Source organism: Hirundo rustica, chromosome 20, assembly GCF_015227805.2.
Source record: "Hirundo rustica isolate bHirRus1 chromosome 20, bHirRus1.pri.v3, whole genome shotgun sequence".
NCBI lineage: Eukaryota > Metazoa > Chordata > Aves > Passeriformes > Hirundinidae > Hirundo > Hirundo rustica.
This window is the reverse complement of record NC_053469.1, coordinates 3,051,119-3,075,656: the sequence shown is the minus strand read 5'-3', so window position 1 is coordinate 3,075,656 and position 24,538 is coordinate 3,051,119. Positions and strand designations below refer to the sequence as shown.

General features: G+C 52.0%; 1 protein-coding gene across 2 annotated transcripts in view; it reads left to right on the top strand.

Moving 5' to 3' along the window:
• COL5A1 (collagen type V alpha 1 chain) overlaps positions 1-24,538 on the top strand; it is a 135,310-nt gene that overhangs the window by 46,175 nt on the left and 64,597 nt on the right. For both annotated transcript variants that reach the window (XM_040082973.1, XM_040082972.1), the window contains exons 5-11: positions 10,825-10,956; positions 12,606-12,752; positions 12,865-13,113; positions 16,043-16,195; positions 16,510-16,566; positions 20,445-20,486; positions 20,717-20,779. In XM_040082973.1, coding sequence (XP_039938907.1) covers positions 10,825-10,956; positions 12,606-12,752; positions 12,865-13,113; positions 16,043-16,195; positions 16,510-16,566; positions 20,445-20,486; positions 20,717-20,779 — 843 coding nt within the window. The remainder of the gene's footprint in view (positions 1-10,824; positions 10,957-12,605; positions 12,753-12,864; positions 13,114-16,042; positions 16,196-16,509; positions 16,567-20,444; positions 20,487-20,716; positions 20,780-24,538) is intronic.

Here is a 24,538-nt window from a genome sequence, read left to right as displayed (position 1 = left end):
CTTCAATTAGGGAACAAAACCACTCCGTGTGAATGTACCTGAGCCAAATCAGCCCCTGTTGGAAAATAATGGGAAGGAGCTGCTGGAAAAACTGCTGCTGAGGGGGCTTTTCACACGGGTGGTTTTGTGAAAGCTCTGGAATAGAGAATAACTTAAAAAAGGGGAAAAAAACATCCCCATGTTTGAATTCTGGAGAGGAATCTGAAGGATAGATTTGGGGGCTTTGAGGGACCTCTTGCTGTGGGGGTGGGATTAATATTATAAACAGATGGAGGGTGCCTTGATTAAAAAAAAAAAAAACACCTAAAAACTCACTTTTGAGCAGCTTTTCAAGGATTCCTTTCAAAGTTATCCCCTGGATTTCCAGTAGGAATTTACCCTCTGGTGAGGGAGAAGGAGAAACCAGCTGTTCAGGGACCACAGCATCAAAGGCCTGGATGTAAAAGCAGTGACAGCACAGCGCGGCACACGGTGACTGCGGGGCCTCTATTCTTAGGGCTGTAATTTGTGTGTAGAGCGACACAAACGCCGGTTTGGAGCCGCCAAATGAGGAGTTTGAAGGCAGAAATCACAGAGTGCCAGGCTGCCGTGCGGTCACAGAGGGGAAAAAATAACTGCAGGGAGAGTTTGGAGGGGCGGGAACGATTCCAAGTGTGCGGTGCAGGTGGAGCAGCCGCTGGGAAGGGCTCGGCTGGGGTCACCTGGATCTGCTGCAGGAGCCCACAGACCTTAGGGATCCGCTGTATCCCGTGAAATCCCTCTGGAATCTGGTTTAGCTGGGACCCAGACACGCTCCCCTTCCTCCTCCATCTGTCTCGGGGCTGGAAAATTGAGGAGAACGGATTGTTTGTGGGTTTTTTTTTTTCCGTGGATAGGCAGAAAGGCAAGGAGAACTGCTCATTTTGTGGTGCCTCAGCCCGTGGTTTTTCCAGCAGCTGTGGGAATTGGGAAGCTCAGAGATGCTCTGGGATTAGCCAGGCCTAGATTCCTTCTAATTTGTGCCTCGTGGTCGCCTCAGCTTCTGGTAGGGAGATGAAAGGGGTGGTGGGGACATTAAAGAGATGTTTGGTGCGTGCCTGGATCTGATGAGATGAGAGCTCACCACAGACAACGCTCTGGGATGATTTCTTTTCCTGAGCTGTCTGTTTCCATGACATTTATAGCAGTTTAATTATCTCGAGCCTCTTCTCCCTGTCACCAGTGATTGAAACCAGCCATCAGACAGAAGAATTATCGGGACAGACGGACACACCTGCACAAAGGGATCACCCAGGGCTTGGTTTTGGGGTGGAAAACAGTCCAAAAAATGCAGTGCTGTCCTGATGGATTCATGAGAGGAGAGAGCTGCCTCGTGGCTGGCTTTAAACCATCAGGTGAAATCACTCCACGAGGTTTCTGGTGCCCACGAGGTGAATATTTAGGGATGAAGAGTTGTGAACACAGGGTGGGTTGTTCCTTTGGGGAAGGTGTTTCCCCTCTAGGAAACGCCTACACCAGCTCTACTCCAGGTCTTTCCTCTGAGTAGGATCCTCGTAGGGAGAGACCCAGTCCTGCCTGAGCTCCTTGTGGGGGCTAAAAATCAACGGGTTGGGACTAAAAATGAACTGGTTGGGACTGGAGGCCCCCTGAAGTGCCCACACAAGGAGAGGTTTGCTAAGGACCCACCCCAGGTCTGAGCTCAGCATCCCCCCTTCCCTGGGACGTGCTGTGGCTGTGCCAAGTGCACTCCAGTCCTGCTTTCCTCTCCTTCCAGCTCCTCTCAGGACCAAGTTTCCTCCTTTCCAGTCAAAACTCGGACCCTTTGCTGTGTTCATGGCAGTTTGGGAGCAGCCAAAGGAAGCTGAGGCAGGAGTTTTACCTTTTTTTATTTCCTTCTCCCCCTGAGATCGAAGGAACACCTTGCCCAGCAAACTGAGCCAGCAGAGGAGTTACTCCTTCCAGTCAGGGCTGGTTTGTGGCATGGATTAATTAGATCCAAATTAGACCCAGGGCAGAGTTTCCAACCCAGAGAACCCCTGGTGACTCAGCCCCAGCTCCTGTCCTGCAGGAGTGACAGAAATCTTCCAGAATCACCCAGAGCTGAATGTTTTCTCCCTCTCCCAGTGGAGGAGCTGGTTGAAGTCAGCACTGCTTGATGCCTGGAGGTGTCCCAAGGACAAAAATCCAGGCTTAGAGACCCAAAATCATCCTCAACCACGTGGTGATGGCATCACTGAGACCCCTCAGGGTCATCAGCACCCAGGGGACACCAGGGCAGGGGCAGCTGCATGTGTGGACATTCAGAAACCACCTCTGAGGGGTGACCCACCCTGCAGCCGCTGCTTCAGAGAGAAAATACTCACTTCAGTGGGGTGAAATTTGAACCAGGGTTTAATAAAAACCCGTGCTTCAGGTTCCTGGCTCTTCACATGTGTTTCTGATCTGCTGGGGGGGCTCAGATCGTCTGCTCAGAGCACACAATTCAAAAAGGAAAAGTTTAAAAAACGCTCGTTTTGCAAATGGAAAGACTGGCTTTGCTCTCCAGTGTCATTTTCCTATTGTGATGTTCCCTCTTTATTGGGCTGGAGAGAAGTGGGACTGTCAGGGGCTTCTTCTTTCCTTTCCTTTCTTTCTATTGTTTTCCCTTCAAAAACCTGAAGTGTGCCATTATTTTTCCCCTCTTTGCAGAAGAGCTGCAGAAACCTCTCCTATTATTTTGGCCTCTCATATGATTTTTTGCCTCTCACATGATTTTTTTTTTTTTTTTTTTTTTTTTTGCCGGTGCTAGCGCAGTGCTCGGCCAGGATGGAGAGAAGGAGGGGAAATAAAGCACCTTTTGTCCCAGCAGCCCCTCTCCCAGTCCACCCACCCTTCCAGACTGGGGCTGCAGAAACCATTCGTCCCCATCCTGCTTTCTGTGGCCAGAGCTGATTGTTTTGCACCCAGAAACCCCGGGAGATAAATTGTGGTTTGTTCAACAGACATAAATAGATAAAAATAGCCAAGCGGAGTGGCTGAGCAGGTCGTTGATTTAAGGATATCTCTTCTCTGGGTGTTTTTTAGCAGCTTTGTTATTATTTTTTTTTTAAGGCACCTTGGCTGCCTTTTCCCTTTCCTGCAGTCCCCACTGCTTGGCTGCTTTTCTCTGGCTGCACCTCCCCATCCCACAGAGGAGCTCGTGGGCTCGGTGAGGACAAACACAGACAAACCCGGCTTTAGGAAGGACCCGGCTGAGCAGGGAGAGCGGAGTGGAAGCGAAACCCCAAATCTTGCCAATATTCGGTCCCAAAGGGCTGCAGTGGTGATGCCACCAGGCTCCCAGGGCTGATGTCAGGCAGCAGGAAAACCAGAAGCCACTGAATCATTTTTCCTCAGGGTGGGTCCTGCTCTCTGGTGGAACTCCCTGCAGCAAACATTTTTAAAAAACATAAAAAAACACTTATGTGCTCTGGAGGGGAGCACGGAGCCCACGTCTGGTGGTTTGGAGTCCCAGACATGAGTCAGGGGGCAGCTGGACGCGTCCCCTGGCCGGGAAGGACCTGCCTGACCCGGGATGCAGGGACAGGACATTCAAACCTCACTCCATTTCTTTCCTGCTTGTGTTCCCTACCTTAAATCTCCCCATTTTCTCCAGGAAATCCCGGCTGTGGCTCTCGTGCAGCCTGGCTCTGTCCTCCCGTGCCAGGGCTGGGCAGCAGAGCCCTGCTGAGGCACGCTGTGCCCTTCCTGCAGCGCCTCTCCCAGCTTGGAAAACCTTAAAAAACACCCTGAAGCAATGCACTGCTAGCATGGCATTGCAGTAAAGATTGGTGGGTTTGCAGCTTTCTGTGCTCCTGCCAACACCCCCTGTTTTCTGAGCTGCCTCTGCCTCCAGGATTGTTTTGCTCTCTGCCCAGAAGTTCCTGGATCTTAATTAAATGTCACCTTGCTAATTTGCCTGAGTTGGGGTTTTTCCCCACCCTTTCGGTAAATTTTTCGACATGGACTCATTCTCCAAGGCCTGGGCGCTGGCAGAGGGCCGGGAAGGATGGATTTCCTGTGGAAGCAAGGCTCATTTCTGGGTCAGGGTGAGGGCAGTGCCTCGTGCAGGCAGGGCAAGGCTGAGGAACGGGAAATGCAAATCCTGACGCAGCCCCAGAGCTTTTGGGGATCTTCAGAGGGCTGATTGGGTGTCTCCATGAAAGGATGGAGGCCTCAGGTGAAGTGGCTGGGGTTGGAGGAGAGTTGGGTGGGAAGGGAAGGGAAGGGAAGGGAAGGGAAGGGAAGGGAAGGGAAGGGAAGGGAAGGGAAGGGAAGGGAAGGGAAGGGAAGGGAAGGGAAGGAAGGGAAGGGAAGGGACGGGAAGGGAAGGGAAGGGAAGGGAAGGGAAGTCTGGAGCTTGGCCTTGGGCTCATGCCCCGTCATTAAACGTCCATTTGAGCTTGGTCAGGGTTTTGCACATTTTCTGTTCTCTGCAGGGTGTCTCTGGCCCCTGTACGAGAAGCTGTGGGGCAGGAGGTGACCCTGAGTGGGGCAGGGGGCAGAGGGCTGAGGAAAGGGGGAGCTCAGAGCTCTTACAGGGAGCAAAGGGGTCTGGGGCTGTCAGGATTTGGTTCCAGGGTTCCAGGATTCCAAGGAAAGCAGCAGGAGAGAGATGAATGGGTCTGGCAAACTTGGGAAGGCAAGAAAACCTTTCCCCCACTGAGGGTGGGAAGCTGGAAGGAAAGCACTGCCACGTAAATAGTCCATCCTGGGGGTGCTGCCTTTGGGAATGAGCTCCGAGTTCACAGAAGAGGACTCTGGCATCAGCTCTGGCTCCACAGCTGCTCAGAGGATGCTCAGGGCTGTTTTGCTTTGGGGCAGGGGTTCTTGACTCGGGGGGTTATCTGGGATTGGGATGGGAAGTACCCACCTGGAAACGACCCTTGTGTTGGTGCCTCCATGGAGTCCTTGGCTGGTATTTGGATGTTGGCAGAGCGACAGCTTCTTCAGGAGAGCTTTCCAGATTTAGCAAAGCCATCTGGCTTTTGTTCCCCTCTGAGGGAATGGCTTGTCCTTCCCTTCCAGTGAGGAGTCCTTGCTAAGCTTCTCCACAATTGGATTTGGGAGAGCAACACAGACGGACCTAAAGTGTTCTGTGGGCTCTGCAAGCGGCCCTTTGCTTCCAAAAAACTCCTTAATTTTAAGGCATGAGTCTTAATTTAATTTTAAGCAACAGCCACGAGGCTGCTGAGCCAAGGATCCAGCAGTTATGGGTGGAAGAAATAGGATTTGGCCTTGTGCTGGGGCAGGGCTGGGTGCTGGGGACAGCACGGAGCAATCCCAGGGCTTAGGAAAGGGGACAAGGAGGGGACCACTCTTCCCTGCCCCGTTCCTTCAAATCCAGCAGCCAGGGGGAACAGCGAGCTCATGGATGCTCACATGATGGGAAATTGGCTTCCTCCCTGGGACTGTAAAACAGAAAGGTTGAGAAATTACCAGAGAGGTTAATTACCATCGAGCCAGAGGGCTGGTTCTCCTGCTGCTGCTGCTGCTGTGGTCAGGGGAAGAGGCTCGTGGGCTGTGATAATTGCTGTGTTTGTGTTCTGCGAGACCAGCATCAGGGATGCTCCTGGCTGATCTGGGCCTGGGGCTGAGGGCTTTCTCGGGGTCCCCACACAGAGGTGAGGTAAAAAAGAGAAACTTTTCCCAGCCCTCAAGGGGGTTTGGAGCCACATTTAGCTCTGGTGGTGCTTCTCTCCCTGCTCTGCTTAATTAAACCTGTTTTTTTCCAAAGAGGGCTGGGCAGAGGCTCCTCTGAGTGCCCAAAGCAGCAGGAGCTGTTCTTGTGGTAACCCCAGAGCACAGCAGCCCCATCCAACCCTGCAGCCCCTCCGAGCAGGACGGGGACACAAACATCCAGCTGGATTTAGCCAAACCACCAGGAATTTGTAGCTGAGTCACGGCTGTGTGCGAGTCAAGCCTTCTATTTTTTTCTTTTTTTTTTTATAATTAATTATCATTTAGCTAAACTTTCAGCAATTGCCCTCCCACTTCGTAGTGCAGCAGCTCTGGGAGCCCAAAGGAGGCTCTTTAGGCAGCAGCTGCTCTGTCTGGTGGGGTCACTCCAGTCCCTGGCTGGCCAGGAGAGGGCTCAGGACGCAGGGACAGGGATTAGAGGGGATGGAGAGGCTTTGTTTGACCCTGTTGCACCTCCAGCACCTCTGATTTTTGGGTTTTCCACGCAGCAGAACTGGGGCCGTGGTGATTCCTGCGCCCCTCTTTGCTCCAGCGCCACTTTCCCTCCAGGCTGGGCTGTGTCCCCAGCAGTGAGAATCCACGGGAAGTGCTGGTGACAGGATTTATCAAGTGGAACATCCGAAGGCTGCCAGGCTGGCTCCCAGACAGGGATTAGGGGTTTTGGAGGATGAGCTTCCACTTCATCCTGGAGCTGCACTGAACCCCTGCCCCTCTTCAGCTTCTGGCTGGGTTTGGGGTTGTGGAGTTTGTCGGGATAAATCTCAATGATTCCCAAGAACTGTGAAGATTTTATGTGTGCCACTGTTCACCCTGGGCCTGTGTTTGGCCACTTTAAGCACAGCAGTGTCCAAAAGCACATCCAGCAGGATTTACTCTTAGGGATGCTGAATCTCAGACTTTTGGGGTGAGGCCCTAACCCCGGCCCAGTTGATGATCACTGAAGAATCCCAGGATTTAGGGAGCTGCTACCAATGCCAGATGAAGTCATTCTCATCCTCCTCTCCAGCTGGGTTGTTTTTGTTGGGTTTCTTTTTTTTTTTTTTTCATTGAACCACAACGATCCCTTCTAGTTCCTGAAGCTGATGTCATTGGAAGTGATGTGACATTTTTTTGCAGGCATATAGAATAAGTGTTAAAAAATGCTCCAGAAAGAGCTTTTCCAGCCTTGTCTGGGAGCTGGCTGGGGAGTTGAGTTAAACTGGCTTTGATGGAACTTAATCCATAAAGCAAATGAGTCATCAGGCATAAATGGCTTTACCATAAATGTCAGGCAGATCCTTACTGGTCCTGACAGTTAGCACTTCCATCTGTCTGGTGGAGCAAATGAAACCCTCACCGCTCGCACTCCTGTGCAGAAACGTGCCGTCCTGCCTCTTCCTCTTCACCAGAAGTTTTAGGAATAAAGGCTGAAATGAGATTTATCCCCTTTTACGAGCACTGCCTCTCCTAATGTATGAAACCGTGGAAATCTGCGGGCAAAAAAATAAATCGACTTTTTTATTCTCCGCTTCAATTTTTTTTTTGGTTAAACCAGCAAAACACAACTGAGCTCAGCCTCTGGATGTTACCAGACACTGGAGAACTTCCTTGAACCTTGTGCCCAACTCACTGCCAGGCCAAAAAAGAACTTTACCCACTGTGTGTGTGGCTGGAGGATGCTGCTGGTGACTTCCACAAAGCAACACCAGAATGTTTCTGTCTTGCTCCCTGACTGAAATAACTCATTACTCGAAAACAGATCTTTGATTTGGCTGGTCAGGTCTCTAAACCACTTTACTGGTGCATTTTTAAGTTGTCTCTCTTGGAAAACCCTGTCCTTCACGGAGCTGTGCCTGTGGATTAACGGGGTCTTCGTCAGCGCTGCAAAAACCCGACTGGGAAGGGGATTTTTGGGTGGTTTGTGACCCAAAACAGGGAAACAAACAGACACTCGAGGCGAGGAGTGGGAGCAGGGCTGGCTCCTCTTTGCCAGCCAGGATCCCTGGATCCCTGGGCACAATTTATTAGCAGCAACACACTCGAGAGGACACAAAAGGCTCCCGAACCTCCCAGCGCGGCTCGCTCTATTTAAAGTCGGCTTTTTAAATCACAGAAATGGGGCTCTTGACAGCAGAGCTTTGTGCAGCTTTTGTGAGGTGCAGATAGTGGGGCTTTTTTTTTACTGCGGGCTAAATTAGCCCATTTTATTGTTCGGCGCTGAGGGATGAGGTCAATTGACTGGGAATCTTGCTAACAAGGTTTTTTTGTTGTTGTTGTTTTTTTTTTTTTTACTCCTGTCTGCTTTTTACGAGTGTTAGCACGGGGTATCCCCCAGTGCTGGGAGCTTGCTGGGAATGAAACAAAGATGAATGGGCTGAGCTCTGCTCCTTCCCCCTCCCCGGAGCTGCTCAGCCCCTGGCTCTGTGCTGGCCCTTGGGCGCTCCCTGGGGCTCCCATTCATCCCAAATTCGGGAGCCTGGGTTCTCCTGGAGTTTGCAGGCTGGATGCAAGACAAGGATGAGCTTTGGGCAGGGTGGCTGACTGGGTTTGAAGAGGAAGGGGGAAATAGGAGCCTGTGGAGCGATGCTGGTGAAGCGTGGCAAGCTCTGACGGAGCCGTCTGATGCTTTTCCCTGGCGCTCCCCGCGTCCCGAATTTATTCAGTTACGCGCTGATTTTCCCAGGTTCTTGACCCAGAATGAGTAGGAAGCTTCCCCTGCTCAGCCTCCCCCTCTCACCCAGCAGAAACTGAGGGGCCCACGCTGCCCTTTGGTGTGTCCAGTTTTCTCCTGCGCCTCCAGGGATTTGCAGGTGTTTTTTTGGGTTTTTTTTCCATATTCTCCAAGGCCGAGGATGCCCAAGCTCCTGCAGGGAATCAGGGTGGGATCAAGGTTTTCTCCCCGTGCATAGCTCAGGAGCTGCCATCAGCTGAGACTAAAAACAAACCCAGCTTTAGCAAATTCTCTTTTGCTTAACCTTTGGCACTGTGTTTAGCTGAGATGCCTTTCCTTGCTTTATCTGCTCCTTGAGGAAACGCAGTTCCAGCCCTGGTCACTTATGGGATGCAGCCTATCAGCTTTCCGTGAGGTGTAAATCCAACCTTATCAGGGAGGAAAAAGCTTTTTCAGCCTCCCCTGCCTCTTGGAGACAAGTCCCAGGTCTGCTTTGGGGCTGGTTTCTTTCAGCTTATCCCAACAATGCCAGGCACTTCCCATCTTCCCATGGAAAACTGGGAACTTTAAGCACCTGAGGGAGAGGAGGGCACGAGTGGCTTAGCCGAGGTGTCAGCGAGGGGTGGCTGAGCTCCTGTGGGCAGAAATAGCAGCTGGAAGGGTTTTACCATCAGCCACAGATTTCCTTGGCCGGGTTGGGCGTTCCCTGCTGGAGGGAATTCCAAAGGAGCGGGTTTGGAGCTCTGGAGTGCCTTTGGAGACAGGGATGGTGATACAATCAATGGCCTGAGTAACCCCAGAACAGCCCCTGCCCAGGGCTGGGGGATGTCCTGGAGATCCCACCACGGCCCAGTTCCCCGTGGGTGCCATGGGCAGAGCTGCTTGGAAAAGGGAAACGTTCTACGAGGCGAAAAACTTGGAATTTTTTGTTTTCCCAGTACTCTAAGCCCAGTTTTGGTGGTCACGCTGTGAAAGAAAAAGCTGAGACAGTAATGGCAGGACTGGATTTATATTTAAAAAAAAAAAAAAAAAAAAAAGAAAAAATAGGGAAGGAAGGGAAAGATGTTTCTAGTTTAAAAAATGGAAAATTGAAACCCACTCTGCAGACATTTCTGTTAATTTTGTAAAGGTTATTCACTGGAAACAATGACTAATGAGCTTCAGCAAGTGCTCCTTGAAGGGTGACTCGGGTAGGTCTGAGAGGTGCCCAGATGTTCATGGGCTGCTGCAGGGAGGGAAGCGACGACCTGGGAATGCTGGAGGGAGCTCCAGGCAGCTCTGAGCTGCTCCTTCCCCCCAGTGCTGATGTGTCCAGGGCTCCTGGCAACCTCCTCTCCCAGTGGATCTCTGCCCAAAATGAGAACACCATTCCCTTTTTTGGGGGGAAGTCAGTGGGACGCGTCCATGATCCAGCGACACCGAGGCAGATTTGGCCCATAATTTCAAAAATATCCTTTTCCACAGGGCTGTTTGCCAGCCTGGCCGGGCTCCCTTTGGAGCTTCTGGTTCCTATTACTGCCCAAATCATCCTCCCAGTTTCGCTGTAACGCTCCTGCTTTTCCCCCTGATGCTTTAGCCGTGTTTGTCTATTATTAAATAAGAATTTATTTTTTTTTTCCCCTCCCCTAATTAAAGTATCAGCTCTAAGCATCCAAGTAGTAAAGTCTTATGTAACTGTCTGCTGAATGAACTGGATTTTGGCACCGTGGTTGAGCGGCGTGGTGGCTCTTCAGGAAAACCAAGAGCAGTTTCTGCTCTGACCTTCGGGCTGTGGCTGTGGCGGGCTTCAGGGAGCAGCTGCTCCATTGACCAGCTCTGCTGCCTAATGAGCTTCCTCTGAGCCTGGTTTTTAGTAAAAGAAAAAAAACAAAAACAAAAAAACAAACCCTCCCTTCGGCTCTTTTCTGGGTTTATCAGGTGCATTTCTGATCTCTCGCTGTGTCTGTGGCGCGTGGAACGTCGACGCGAGGCAGGACGTAAAAAAAAAGGGGGGAGTGAATGTGAGACCAGGTGGTGGGGTGGGAGAAGCAAAGAAGTTTTGAGGCCAGTAAGCAACTTTTGGGACTGGACAGGGCGACTCTGCAGCCCTGCACAGGACCAGCTGGAAATGGGTTGTTCTGTTGCTGACCTGGGCAGGGTACAAAGCTCTTTTCTCTTATTTTACCTGCACCTGCCTTGCTCGGGTCTGTCAGTGCTGTTGTAGCGGGTGATTTGTCTTTTGGGGAGGTGGGTTTGGGGCTGGGGATGAAGCACAGTGGGTTCACACCTGGCAGAGCAGCCCAAGAGGAGCAGCTGCTCCCTGGACATGGATGTTTTTCCCTGGCTCGTCTCAGGGGATGTGCCCATGTCAGGAAGATGGGCACTGCCACGTGCTTTTCTTTCCATTTCTTTGTGTTTCTGGCTTTGATTGCAGCCTCGGGTTGGTGTCTCCACGAGCACCACCCCATCCCTGACCCTCTGTGCTTCCCTCCCTGCAGGGTGACATCCAGCAGCTCCTGATCGTGGCGGACCCGCGGGCAGCCCTGGAGTACTGTGAACACTACAGCCCCGACTGTGACACCGCCATCCCCGACTCCCCCCAGTCCCAGGACCCCAACCCCGATGAATACGTGAGTCTCTCGGGATGGTTTTGGGGCATAATCACCAATATCTGGGTTTATGGCACCCTCGCAAACATGTGGCTCCTTCCCCCCTCTCAGCTTCGTCACGACTCATCTCCAACCTCCAAGACAGAGCTTGTTTTTAGGATTTGCAGGTTCTGGGTTTGGCTCTTGCGAGTTTCCCTTCTTTCTGAGCTCCTCCCATTCCTAAAGGCTGAAAAGAACATCCTCCTGGAGCTCAGAAACACGGGAGAGACAACGTGAGCCAAGCGTGGATTATTGACCTTCCCTGGCAGCTCCAGTCCTGGCCAGGCCAGCACCTGTTTCTAAATTTCAAGTTGTTCTGTTGGACTTGTAAAAGGATTAAACAGTTCTTTCTCAATATTCTGTGAAACAACAGGTGTTAAATGAGGGAGAACCGTTTTTCCCCTGGATTTGCTTTGAATTCCATTTTGGCAGAAACGGCTCCCAAGTCATCCCTAGGAGCTGCTGTGCCCAGTAGATTTTGCATGAAGAGTTCACCCCAGGCCGTTCTTTTAAAAAAAGGAAACACAATAAAAAAGGCTGCTGCGGGATGCGTTTACGTGTTTGCTGCCCAATCAGAAATGTCTGGGTGTGGCTGATTTTTAATGAGCGTGACCTGAATTTTGCTCTTTTTCAAGAGGTCTCAGCTCGCCGCCGTTGCTGTCTGGCATCCTGAGCCACTCTCCTGGGCTGATTTGCTTTCAGCTGAGCCCAGACCCGCAGGGTCAGGGAATCCCCACGAACCAGTAATGCCATCAGCCCTCCCAGTTTATCTTTGGGATTAAATTAATCCAGCACCTAAGCAGGGCTTTGGGACGCTCACGGCGAGGCGCGGCCCCAGGGGAAGCACCGCGGCTGCTCCGCTAGCGCTTCTGGGGAAACAATAAATAAGGCAAATAAAACAGCACTTTGGTGGAAATCTGCGGCAGCAGGAAAATAAAACTCCTCTTTCGGAGCCAGCAGTCCAACAAGAGCTGGCTTGTCCCGAGGCCGTGTTGCTCCGTGCAGGAATAACTCCTCCACGCGCCGGCTGCCAGGGAGAGCTGGGCTGGCGAGGAGCAGGGCCGTGCCCGGCTGGCACCGGCGCCTTTCTTCGGGTTTCTTGCTGGAGAATGACTGAGGCCTCGTGGAAAAGGCTGCGAGGATCTGCCTGCCCAGGCCCTCCCGCCTGCGGGCTGCGGGTGGATGGGATGTCACGGGAGGATGGGAAGCCACAGGGATGCTGTCGAAGCGGCTGCGGGGCTCGAGGGCTTTCTGCCCCTCTCTCAGGGGGTCAGGTGGGGCAGGTCCGGGAGGTTCCAGGAATCTAAGGTTAAAAAAATATCGCAGAGTCATTGTTTTGGGTTGGAGGGGTCTGAAAGGTTATCAAATTCCAACCCCTTGCCGTGGGCAGGGACGCCTTCCACGATCCCAGGTTGTTCCGTGTCCAACCCGGCCTGGGACTCTCCCAGGGATGGAGCAGCCACAGCTGCCCTGGGTGACCCATTCCAAAGTCTCCCCACCTTCCCAGGGAAGAATTTCTCCCAGATATCCCATCTCAGCTTGCAGAGTGAAGCCTGTCGTGCCCAAAGGAGCTGGCAGGGACGCTCTGGGTGCCCCCGCCTCATTTCCTGCTTCTCCTCCTCTCCTTGCAGTACACGGACGGGGAGGGAGAAGGTGACACCTACTACTACGAGTACCCCTACTACGAGGACGTGGACGAAGCTGTCAAACCAGAAACCCCCACCACCAAACCCAGCCCTCCTGCAGTGGCTGCTGGAGAGAAACCCGAAACCAAGCAGGTACCGAGGCGGGTCCTGGCAGGGGTGCAGGGGATGAACCTTTTTAAAAGGGGAGGGTGATGCAGGACGTTTTTTTGTTCCTCTGATGGCGGTGTTTTATTGCCCACAACAGGATTATCCAGCTCCCACAGCACCCCCGGAGAGAGGGAACCCCGGGAAGCAGCCCAAGGAGGATGGAGCGGTGGATGATCCCCTGGTCGATGAGTACAACTACGAGACCATCAACGAGGAGTATTTTACCCCAATGCCCTACGAAGATCTCAACTACAACGAGGAAATCGATCCCCAGGGCGGCCTCACGGAAAATGCAGTGGAAGCTGAGCTCCCCACCAGCACTGTCGTCACCTACAATGAGACTGATGTAATGTCAATTCATTAATTTTAATTTTTTTTTTAATTAATTCTGCTGTTTCCTAGCCCTGGAAGCAAAGGAGACAGGAGCAGCCAGATGGTAAATCCATAAGTGGTTCAGGCAGCTGCAGGGAAAGGAAGTTTCTTGTGAAATGTTTTCACTCCAGATTTTTCAGGGTGGGGAATGCAGATATTTAGAATTTGGTTAAGGATTATTTCCCTGGGAAAAGCTGCTCGTATTGACATCTGCATTTCCTCGGGTGAAGTGGTTGTCTGACAAAAAGAGAAATGAGGGTTGCTGCTAAAATCTCAGTAAAAGCCTTTTATCCCAAAGTTATTAATATAAAATCTTAAAATGTTGATCTGCTGGAGAACATCAATATTTTTCATTTTGTCATTTGCACTGAAAAGCATCTTTGTGTTTTTCAGTTTGGGTTTTTTTCCTTAAAAAAAAAAAAAAATTCAACACTGCGACAGAGCCTTGATTCCAAAACTGCTGGGTCCACCTGGTGTGAAGCCCTTTGTCCCGTGCATGGATCTGCTCAGGGCTGGGATCAGCACAGACCCCACAGCTTTTGCTGTTGGAATATTTAACTTTTACCTCCCCACACTTCAACATCCTTCAGCCGAAACGCCGCACTCGAGACTCTCCTGTGCTTAAGACTTGCCCAGCTCTTGCTTTTCCCGTTGATGCTGAAATAAGTGAATTTTGGTGAGACTGAGATGAATTTTTGGGGAGCTGGGTGCTGTGGAGACCACGGAGCAGGGGAATAATGACATTAAATGGGCAAATCCTTCATTATGCAGGAGCAGCAGCAAGGGAAGCAATGGTGGGAAAACATGGAATTGTTCTCTGAGCAACCTGCTCGAGTGGAAGGTGTCCCTGCCCATGGCAAGGGTTTGGAACTGGATGAGACTTAAAGTCCTTCCAACCCACACCGTTCCATGTTTCGGTAATGCTTCCAGATCCCATCCTAATTCCCAGGGAGAGCTCAGGGGTGGTTTCTCCAGTGGAGAATTACTTGTTGTGGGGCTGTCACAATTCAAGGCTGGCAAAAGAGACAGCAGAAAGTCAGCCAGGTTCCCTGGAGCTGGAAATTTGAGGGAAAAGGTGTCAGGGAAAGTGTCCAAGCAAAGATCTGAGCAGCTGGAGAGAGGCGGGTGCAGATCCAGCTGCTCCAAGGGCAGGGGAGGATCCAGGACAGCCAAAATGTGGTGGAGGAGGTTGGACAGCCCAAAACGATGCACAGGGAGAAAAGGAAAAGGCTCCAGGAACGGAGGGAGCCAACCTGAGGGAACCCATGGATGGGAAAGTTTTCAGTCTCCTGACCAAGAGCCAGAAATCTTTGGCCAAGCTTGGACTTTCTAAGAGAGAGGAATTAAAGATTGGATAGAGGGGCCTGAAATAAAAAAAAGTGGAAGAGGAAGGAGGAGGCACCAAGGGCTACTTTAGCTGTTAAAGGAAAGGAAATAGAGGAGGAAAGTTCAGGCAAGGAACTGCCCATTGATTCCAAATATCATCTTTCCATGCAAATAGACCTGAGGACCTCAATTAAAATATCAAACCTGAAGTTCTTGATGTTAATTTCATGCAATTCGCTGTTATCCCCAAACCCTTAGAGCTGGATGAGATTTTTTAGATTAGGGTTTCAAGGTTTCAAAGTGCAAAACCAGGTGAAATATTTCCGCCAGGATAAAAGGGAGAGTGTGATAGCAACAGATCCATTTGAACTGGCCCAAAGGAAAAATAATCGTGACTTTTCACAGCCTCCTAATTGAATAATTGCCAAACTATAATTCCTGCCAAGGCCACTTGGTGTTAGCAGAGATAAGAGAAGGTGGGGTGGTGATTGCCTTAGTTCTAGGCTTAGTCTTAGTTTAAAACCTCCTGAATTTAGACCCAGATGCTCATCTTTATGAGCTCTGAGCAGCTTTGGCAGAGAAAAAAGTCTCGAAGTTGTGATGGCACCGCAGTGACTTTGAATTCGTAGTAGCGAGGAGCTATTTCTCCAGGAAGCGCTGGAAATAATTCAGTTTCTGGGCTATTTTGGTTGTCACCTGGATAGGAAATAAACCAGATAAATTTGGTTAGCAGATGTTGTTCTTTGCAGGGCTGCTCAGAGCGAGGGGTGCCAAGGGCCTGTGCCTGCCAGGCTGCTGGGAGCACGGGGATATGGGGAGCAGCAAGGAAATTCTGAGCCTGGGCTGGACGTCCTTGCTGTGCTCCGTGGCATCTGAGAGGGTTCAGAGAGGATTCGGGGACTGAGGCATCGGATTTGTAACAGAATTTCTGCTCCTTGGATGAGCCCAGGCGCAGATCGGACCCCAGACTAAACAAACAGGAGGTTTTCACAGGAGTGAACTTGGGTTTTTCCACATTTCCTGCTGTAATTGGACACCCACAGTGACACATCGTGGGTTTGGTGCGCGTCTGAAATCTGGGAACGGATGTGGGATTCCTTGGGCTCGATAATCCAGAGTCTCCAACACCGAGGCCGTGAGAGATGAGGAGGATTTGGAGCTTGAGATTCCATTACCTCTTCCTTCAGGCATTTGGAGTTTGCAGGATCCTCCTGACATGAGCGTTTTGTTTTCCTCACTCCAGCTTTTCTACTCCCAGTGTTTTACTGGGGATCGGTGAAGAAATCCCAGGGAAAGCCAGGGTGTCTTTTTGACATGAGCTTCTCCCATCTGTCTTCCTGCTGCTGGAGAAGTCGCTTAAAAAGTCCAGAATTTAACTTTTCACCAGGGTTTTTCCCTCATCATTATTATTATGAATCATCCTCATTTTTCAAAAATCAGGGATTTATTAAAATCCTTAATATCTTTAATAAATCAGGGATTTATTAAAACCTTAATAGAAACAACACATTAATATTCCAGCTTTTCCGGCTAGGAGAGAATTCCAGCCTGACCCATTGCTGCTCTTTCCTCTCCAGGCTGCTCAAGGAGGGGATGACCTGGATAAAGATTTCACTGAGGAAACCATAAAGGAATACGATGGGAATTATTATGACAATTATTACGACCGCACAGCCTCTCCCGACATCGGCCCCGGCATGCCGGCCAACCAGGACACCATCTACGAGGGGGTGAGAGGGTTTCCGCTCCATCCAGGGGAACTCTGCTCCAAAAATGTCCATCCTTTGATAATTTAGAGCAGAATTAGTGCCAAAAAAAAAAAAAATAAAATAAATAAAAAAATAGTATTCACCCACCTGCAGCTTGTATTCAAACAAGGAGGAGCTGCCCCGGGTGTTTCCTGCAGGAACCTCAGCGGGGTTGTGCCAGGATCTCCAGTTCCTGCTGGGGTTGGTGGTGGTGGTGATGATGATGGTGAGGATGATGATGATGATGGCAGTGTCCTCTCTGACCGTCTGGCTTTGTGTTTCCCTGTGTCCCACAGATCGGCGGCCCCCGGGGCGAGAAGGGGCAGAAGGGGGAGCCTGCCATTATTGAGCCGGTAAGGAGCACCCGAGTTTGGGGGTTTTTTGGGTTTTTTTTTCCCCCCCCCATGGAAGGGGCAGAAGGGAGATCCTGCCGTTATTAAGGAGCGCCTGAGTTTGGGGTTCTGTTGTTTTTTGGGTTTTTTTTTTTTTCCCCCATGGAAAAAGGTGCAGAGAATTTGTTCTCAGTGGGAGGAAAATTCCCATGAAAGAATTCCCTGGCTGATTTAATCTAGAACGCTCTAATTATATATATATATATATATATAATTTTTATTTTTTTTTTTAAAGCTTCAAGGAGCGACCTAAACCGTGAAGGAAGTGCAAGAATTCCCAAGAAATCTCTCATTTAGCAAAATAAAACCTAGGGCTGAAGCGTTAGGGAGGGGGCAGGTCTCATCCCTCAGGAGTTTGGGAGCGCCCCTGGAGCATCCAGGTCGTATCCTGCCCTCAACTCCCAGCTTGGGGCTGCCTTTAATTGGGCCACCAGTGGGTCCATCCCAGTGGGAATTAAATGGATATAAAACAAATCCCTGCACACAGCTGCGTAGAGATTTGCTCCTGCACCAGCTCCACAGTCCCACCAGCTTTTCCTTGGTGTCCTCCCCGGAGTGGATCCCTCTTCCTTTATATTTCTGGCCTGACCTGGATGTTGGTTTTCCTTCTAAAGAACAATTCCAAGCTGTCTGTGCCCTCAGTGCCCTGCGAAAGCTGTGTGTGCCTAACCCAGCACCTTGTGGTGGGGATGGCTGGGGCTGACCCAGGGGCTCCTGCGAGCACAGCAAGGTGCTCTTGGTTAATTCCCTTTATTTTTCCCCCCTCTCTGCATGCCGGGATGCCCAGGTGCCCCCATCCCTGCTCCTCCCCAGGCTGGAATTTGGGATCAGCTCCTTGCACCCGCCTGCCCCGAGCCCGGTCCCCGCAGGCTGCGCTCCTCCTCGCTGCGTGCCCGCAGCTCAATTAACCTCATTTTCCTTGGCCGGGGGCCAGCGCAGCACCCAGCGCTGCAGCAGCACTTCCCAGCACTCTCTGGCCATCCCTCTCCTCCTCATTTTTCCTCTTTTCTTTTCCCTCTTTCACCTGAAACTTCTGCAGGGGGTGGGAAAAGGAGAAATCCAGGGTGCAGTAGCGTGGCTGCAAAACTCCGGTTAAGTTCTTTATAAAAACATTTCTGACCTTTCCTTCCTTCTCCTCCTTTCTGGGTCTCTCATTCTGCAAACAAAAGGAGGAGCCAGCGATTTCCTTATCAGAGGGGTGGGAAGGGAAGGGAAGGGGGGGGGCAGCCGAACCCCAGGAAGACGATGGCAGAAACCCAGCCTGAAAAGCTACAAAGCGAACAAAATAGTTAAGTTTAATCATCCAGAAAGAATTTGGCCGCCTTTGCTATTTCAAAACACTGGAGCACGGATGGTTTTTGCCAGAAAGTAAACAAGACCAAATGCTGCCTTGTCCCTCTCCGTGCGGCTCCTCTTGAGCAGGGAAATTCGGATTTGCTTCGCTCTGCGGCTCTTTTTCTTTTTGAGTTTTAGCTTTTGATGGGAGCCGCAGGAGAAGGGAAATAAAACCCAAGCACGGGGTTGGATTCTGCTGGATTTTCGCTCCTTCCCTTTCAAACTCTGTCCTTCAATCCTTGCTCTGTGCTGACACTTGCTGGAGGCAGCCGGGCAGGGCAGGGGCAGGAGGGATGGAGAGCAGGGATGCAGGGATCCCAAATATCCCAGCTGTGGGGTCATCAGGCTGCTGGAGCCTCTTCAGAGCCCTCTGTCCTTTTGAGGAGATGCTGGTGCTCACCTTTAGGGCGGGTTTGCTCAGCACCTCTGAATCCCAGCAGGAATTCAGGCTGGTTTTGGGATGTGGCCTTCACTCGTGGGTGGTGTCTGAAGCAGAAGCCTTGCTCTGCTTTCCCCTGGGACAATCCCAAATCCATGCCTGCCTTGTCCCCCTCGATGGGATCACCCTACTGGTGCTGGCCCTAAAGCCCTCCCACGTTTCCATCGTCCATCCATTGATGAACATCCGTGGAAACACGGGAGGTTCCTTGCCGAGGAGAATCTCCAGATGTCCCCAAGGCCAGCGCCCGACATAAACCAGCAGATAAATATGGGATGGTGCCAAGGATGTTTGCATCCCAAATGGCCCAATTATCCCTGACCCTTCCCCCCGGGGAGGAGTGTCCTGGGAAAGCAGAGCCTTGGAGCTGTGTGTGCTCCCAGCAGCACCCCAAAAACCTCCTGGGATGGGCTGGGATTCTCTGCACTCTGCTTCATTCCTATTTCAGAGCCTGCCACACCAGAATGGGCCATCACTGCTCCCCAAAAGGATGGATTTGGGGGTGTCCATATGCAGGGAGCTCAACAAGGATGGATTTGGGTGTGTCCATGCACTGGGATGGATTTTAGGGCATCCATGTGCTGGGATCTCAGTAAGGATGGATGTTTGGATGTCCCTATCCTGGGATGGGTTTTGGGGTGTCCACGTGCTGGGATCTCAATAATAATGGATTTTGGGGCGTCCCTATCCTAGAATGGGTTTTGGGGTGTCCACGTTCTGGGATCTCAGTAAGGATGGATTTTGGGATCTCTGGGATTTCTCTGCAGCTTGGAGGACGGGGGTGCAGAACTCACCCCTAACTCCCGCCCAGTGAAATATTTCCACGGCTGAGCCTGGAACGGGCACGGGGTGAAGCCCCTGACCCGAACCCCTCCCTGGTGAGGAGCTGCAGAGGCTCCTCTCTGGGGGCAGCAGCAAATTTCCCCTCACACATCCAGCTGCAGTGGGAGCTGGATCTTCACTGAGATTTGAAACGAGTTGGACACCAGGAAATCAGGAAATAGAGCTGGCCACGCATTTTTTGGTGCAGAAACCCTGATGGAAGCAGGGCTGGGTCATGGCAGGCTGGTTTAGGTTATTTTTGGTGGGGTTTTTTTGCTGCTCTGGGCTTAGGGAGTGTGGTTTTTTGGGGCAGGAATGCCTGGATTTTCCTGCAGACATTTCAGATTCGTTCAGCTCGGTTGGAGTGGGGTCAGCTGAGGCCCTTTTGGCAGCAGAGCCTGAGAAGAGTTTAGGGTGACCCCAAAGCAGCCCCTGCATGGGCTCATCCACAGGTTTTCACAGGATTTCAAATTTCTCTGTTTGCCACAGGTGAGCTGGGAATTGCTGGCTCAGCCTGGGTGCTGCTTTATCTCTGATGCAGAGATAAGAAGGACAGAGCTCTTCCCAAAACCTCCTGATCCCTTCTGGAAGGCGTTTTCCAGGTGGATTGGGAGGTTTCTTTCCTGCCTCTTACGTACTCATGAGGGGAAGAAAAAAAACCCCAAACCTTAATTTTCTGAGTGCATGATAGATCTGATCTAAAGCGATGACAAAATATTTGCTTGAAGAGGCTGGAGTACCGATATCCCAGAATTTTTCCCACACAGCGATTTCCTCGTTCACAGAGGAAATCACAGCATGCAGCCTGCTGGAAAAAAAAATCATTTCAAAACCACCTTGCAATTTGACTGCTAACTCCTTGTTAAGCTCTTTAGGGCTAGGAGCTGCACTTTCCTCAAGCTCCAGCGCCATCAAGGCTGGACAAAGTCCAGGATTTGCTTCTCCTTTGGTTTTGAGCAGAGGGAGAAGGTTGTGGTGGGGAAGGCGATGCTGTGCTGGGGCTGATGCTGGCTGCTCGGGCTGTTCCGTGGGATTTAAATACACATTATTTGGCTTTTCCACGATCCTCTGCACCTCTGGGAGAAGCCACCCAGAGGGAGTGGAAACCCTTCAGCTCCGGGATGTCTCCATGCCTCAGCAAGAGCTGAAATATTTGAGAACACGCGACGCCCTGGGCTTTTCCCTGTGGTCAGAATGACTTGGAGGATGTGTCTAATCTCTTTTTTCCCTGTTTCTCGCTCAGGGCATGCTGGTGGAAGGTCCCCCCGGTCCCGAAGGCCCAGCAGTAAGTGACATTTTCCCCCTTGCTCCAGGTGTGGGATGCTGTCCCCGGGCTCTGCTGCTCCCATCTGCCACACACGTGCACGCAGAGAGCTCTGGGGTGGATTTTCTGGTGCAAAAATAAACACAAGAGAGCTCGAAACCTTCTCCTGCCGCTCGTAGAAATCTGCTACAAATAACAACACATTTTCGTGGCTCAGGGTTTGGTGTTTTTTTCCCCTTTTTCTCTGCCAGGGCCTTCCAGGACCTCCAGGACCAACTGGACCTGTGGGATTAATGGGTGACCCGGGGGAGAGGGTGAGTGGCCGTGGTTTTCTGCTGTCTGCTGGAGTTTTGGGTGGGTTTGTGTGGGCAGAGCGGGGCTGTGGGGTCTCCCTGGAGCCTTAAAATCCCGTTAAAATCCTGTTCATCCCGTGAGAGCCATCCCCAAAGGAGTTGATGGTGGGATACAGGGCAGAGCTTTGCATCCAGGGTAAGAAAAGGGGCTGGGGAACAGCCTCTTCCTGATGTGTACGAAGCCAATTTCCAAGTTAAAACCCATACCGAGGCTGCAAACCCCCTGCTCCCTGCCTGTGCCCTTTGGCTGCTCCTCCCAGCGTGGCACTGGGAAAACAGGAGGGGCAAACACACCCGGAGTCACCAGCACAGGGGAATGGAGCTCAGCTGGGATTCTCCACCCTCATCCCAGCTGCTGCTGGGAGTCCTGGCAGAGGGTTTGGTGCAGGATGGTGCCAGGGTCTTTCCCTGTGGTCTTTCCGTGTCCCAGGCTGCTCCCAGAGGGAAAGGAGCTCTTGTGCAGCACCTCACCCTTTCCCTGCTGGGTTATTGCTCTGTCCCAGTGCTGAGCACCAGGTGCTGCTTTAATGTTCTTTAGCAGAGCCACAGCTCAGGTTTGGACGTTGCTGTAAATCGGTTTTTGTCCCTGGCAGCCTCGGCCTCGTGCAGTGCTGCTGCAGAGCCTCCAGCTCCGGGATGTCCCCTCCAAGGCAGCTGCTCCCAGGCGGGGTGGTGACCCCAAATCCTGATCCAAATCCCCCCTGTAGCACTGCACTTCTGTCAGGGTGATGTTCCTGGCACCAGCAGGGGTCTGTGCTTGGGGAGCTGCTGTGCTCAAACCCCAGGTCAGCTCGTGCAGGAGCAGCATTCCAGCAGTGATCCGTGTCCTTGGAAATATCCAAAATTCAACCCCACTGTCCCCACCCCCCGAGCTGGGAACTCTGGCACTGCTCCGTTTGTCCCTCCCCTGGCAGAGGCGGCAGGTGAGCAGAATGGGGAGCAGCCTCACTGCTCCCAGTGGGCGAAATTCCTCCTCCAGCAGGAATTTTGGCCTGACATCTCATGGAAAACTCCCATGGAAAACTTCCCTGGCTTTGCACAGAGCAGCTCAGCTTGGGCTGGGACCAGAGGGGAGCCCAGTGCCCTCGAGTCACGCTGGGTTTTGGGGGGATGGAGCCCCAGAACTGGCACAGGGACACACCAGAGCAGGGCCAGAGCAGGGCTGCGGGAGGGTGCAGCTGGAATTCACCTGCAGCAGTCATCTCAGCAGCAAATCCGTGGATTTCAGCCTGACTGGGGAGCAAAACGAGCGGAGTTTGGAGCTTGGTTGGTGCCTTGGTGCATCCCGGTGTGGAGGGAGGTCAGGTCTGTGTCCAGAATTCCTCCAGAGCACTGCTGCTCCATCCAGCAGGGCCAGACAATGTCCCTGCAGGTGTGTGTGTGCAGGCTGGCTCGCTCTGAGGTGTGGTTTCCCTGGAAGGCACGGGAGGGAGGGAGCAGCAGTGCCACAGATCCTGGGACACGCTCCAGAACACACAACAGCCCACTGCTGTCCCTGCTGTCCCTGCTGTCACCCAGCAAACACCTCCACAGGAAAGGAGAGGTTTGCTCTTACCAGCAAACACTCCCTAATCTGATCCCCGAGGTGCTGAGCAGTTTTCCTGGCAGATAAGGCAGCTCCCTGCCCGTGGCGGGCTGGATCCATCAGCTGATTCCCAAACGGGGAACCACATCCTATTTGCACCCTTTGGATGCCCAGAAGGACAAACTGGGGTGAGCAGACACAGGCTCTGTGTGTTTGTAGGGCGTCCCACTCTCCTGGCAGGTTTTTTTTTTGGCTTGGAAAAGGTGGGAAGAAAGGCAGTGGCCAAGTTCAGACGGGAAGGTCTGGCTGGATGAGGGGTGGGGTGGGTCTGATGTGGCTTCACACAGATGGTGTTTGCTGCTTGTGGCCTTGATTACTTTTATATATATTTTTTTTATTATTTATTTATTTATTTATTTAATTAATTAATTTTTTTTTGAGCCACCTAATAGACAGGAGAATCCACTCTCTTCCAGAAGGCCAGAGCATGATCCCTGTGCTCCCAAGGGTCTCCCCTTGGCCTTGTTTCAAATGCTGCAGTGGTGCCAGGGCTCTGCTGTGTCTCCCTCTGCAGTGGCCGTGTGTCCCCCTCTCCTCCTGATGTACCCACGTGGCGAAACACAGCCGCTGAGAGACATCAAATCCCCGCTGGCCCACGCTGGCAGGCGACTCCTGGGGTTTTGAGGTGTATTTGAGGAGATTCCTGAGGCGTTGGGGCATTCCCACGACGCTGTCCCCAACCTGGGCGCTGCATTTTTATTTTTATTTTTATTTTTTTTAGTTCAGGTTCTTTGGTCCCTGGGGATTTGGCTTGAGCCCTGTGGCTGCTCCATTCCCACTTTTCCCCTGGAGCAGCGCTGGGAAGACCCTCCCCTGGTTTGCTGCTGTATTTACCGCTGGAGCAGTAATAACATTTCTGCTGGCCGGGACACGATCGGGACCAGGAGCTCTGCCCGCGCTCCATCGATGCGCTCCATCGATCGCTGCCTGCCAGCTCGCAAAGTCAATCCCGGCTCCTGAGCCCGGCTTAACCCCTGTGGCGCCGCACTCCTGCCCCAGCACAGGGATCTCTGCAGCCTCGCTGCCCGAATTCACAGAGGTGAATTTTTTAGGGCTCTCCCTGGACCAGTGAGAGATGCAAACCACTCCCTGGTGAGCTGGGCGCTGGTCCAGGGCGAGCCCCAAAAATCCTCATTTGGCTTCTGGAAGTTTCCAAGGTGCTGTTGGCCCCTGTGGCTTCATCCTTTCCTGCCTGATGCCCGCCGATGCCCGGCTCTCCCTTCTCCTCCCGCGTTCCTGGCGGGCTGGATGCCAGCCCTGGCGACACGGGGCTCTCCTGCTGTCATCTGTTCCAGGCAGATGCAGAAATTTGCTGGCCAAGCTGGTGCGGAGCGGCCCTGCAGAGCCAAGCAGCAGCCAGCAGACACTCTGTCCCCGCTGCTGCTGCTGCTCCACGCCCTCCAGTGAAAGGGATAATTTGCATTCTAGCGCAGGCTGCACGTCCAGCGTCCAGCCCGGGCTGTGGCACAGCACAGCGGGCACAGATAGGCGATGAGCTCGCAGAGCCACGGGCTGCAGCTGTATTGAAACCTTCCTTTCCAATGAGAGCAGCTCCGCTCGTGATTTGTTTGTTATTAACCCTGAGAGAGCGGCTCATGAATTTGCATGACCCTTCCCTGCGTGGACAGTGAGGAACATTCCCCTCTGCCTGCATCTGATAAAGAGATTTTTTTTTTAATCTGCTCCTGGGCTGGTTCAATGAATTAACAGCCCAACAGCAGTCAGCCCTGTTAATACTGGGCAGCTCTCAATTAGCTCTAGTTTATTCATTATTTAAAAAAAAAAAAAAAAAGGTTTTATTTATTTATTCAAAGCTTCTTCCTCCGTCAGGGATTTCGGGAGGCAGAGCAGAGGAGTTTGTGGCAGCAGCAGAGCTGAGGAGCAGCCTGGGTGTGGGAGGTTCCAGAGGGCGCAGGATGCTTTGGGATGACTTTAGGCAGCTTTCCTGGAGCGGTGGGAAGGAGGAAATATGGCACTGAGGAGAGCAGGGAGCTGTTCCATGGGCGCTCCAGACTGGGAGGAAGGAAGTGGGAAAACGTGTTGTTTTGAAGGGGATGAGCTGCAGCATTGGAGCAAACTGCAGCTCCCTCGCCCAGCCCGGTGTTTGTGTGGGGATTCGGGGGTCTGGCTGCTCT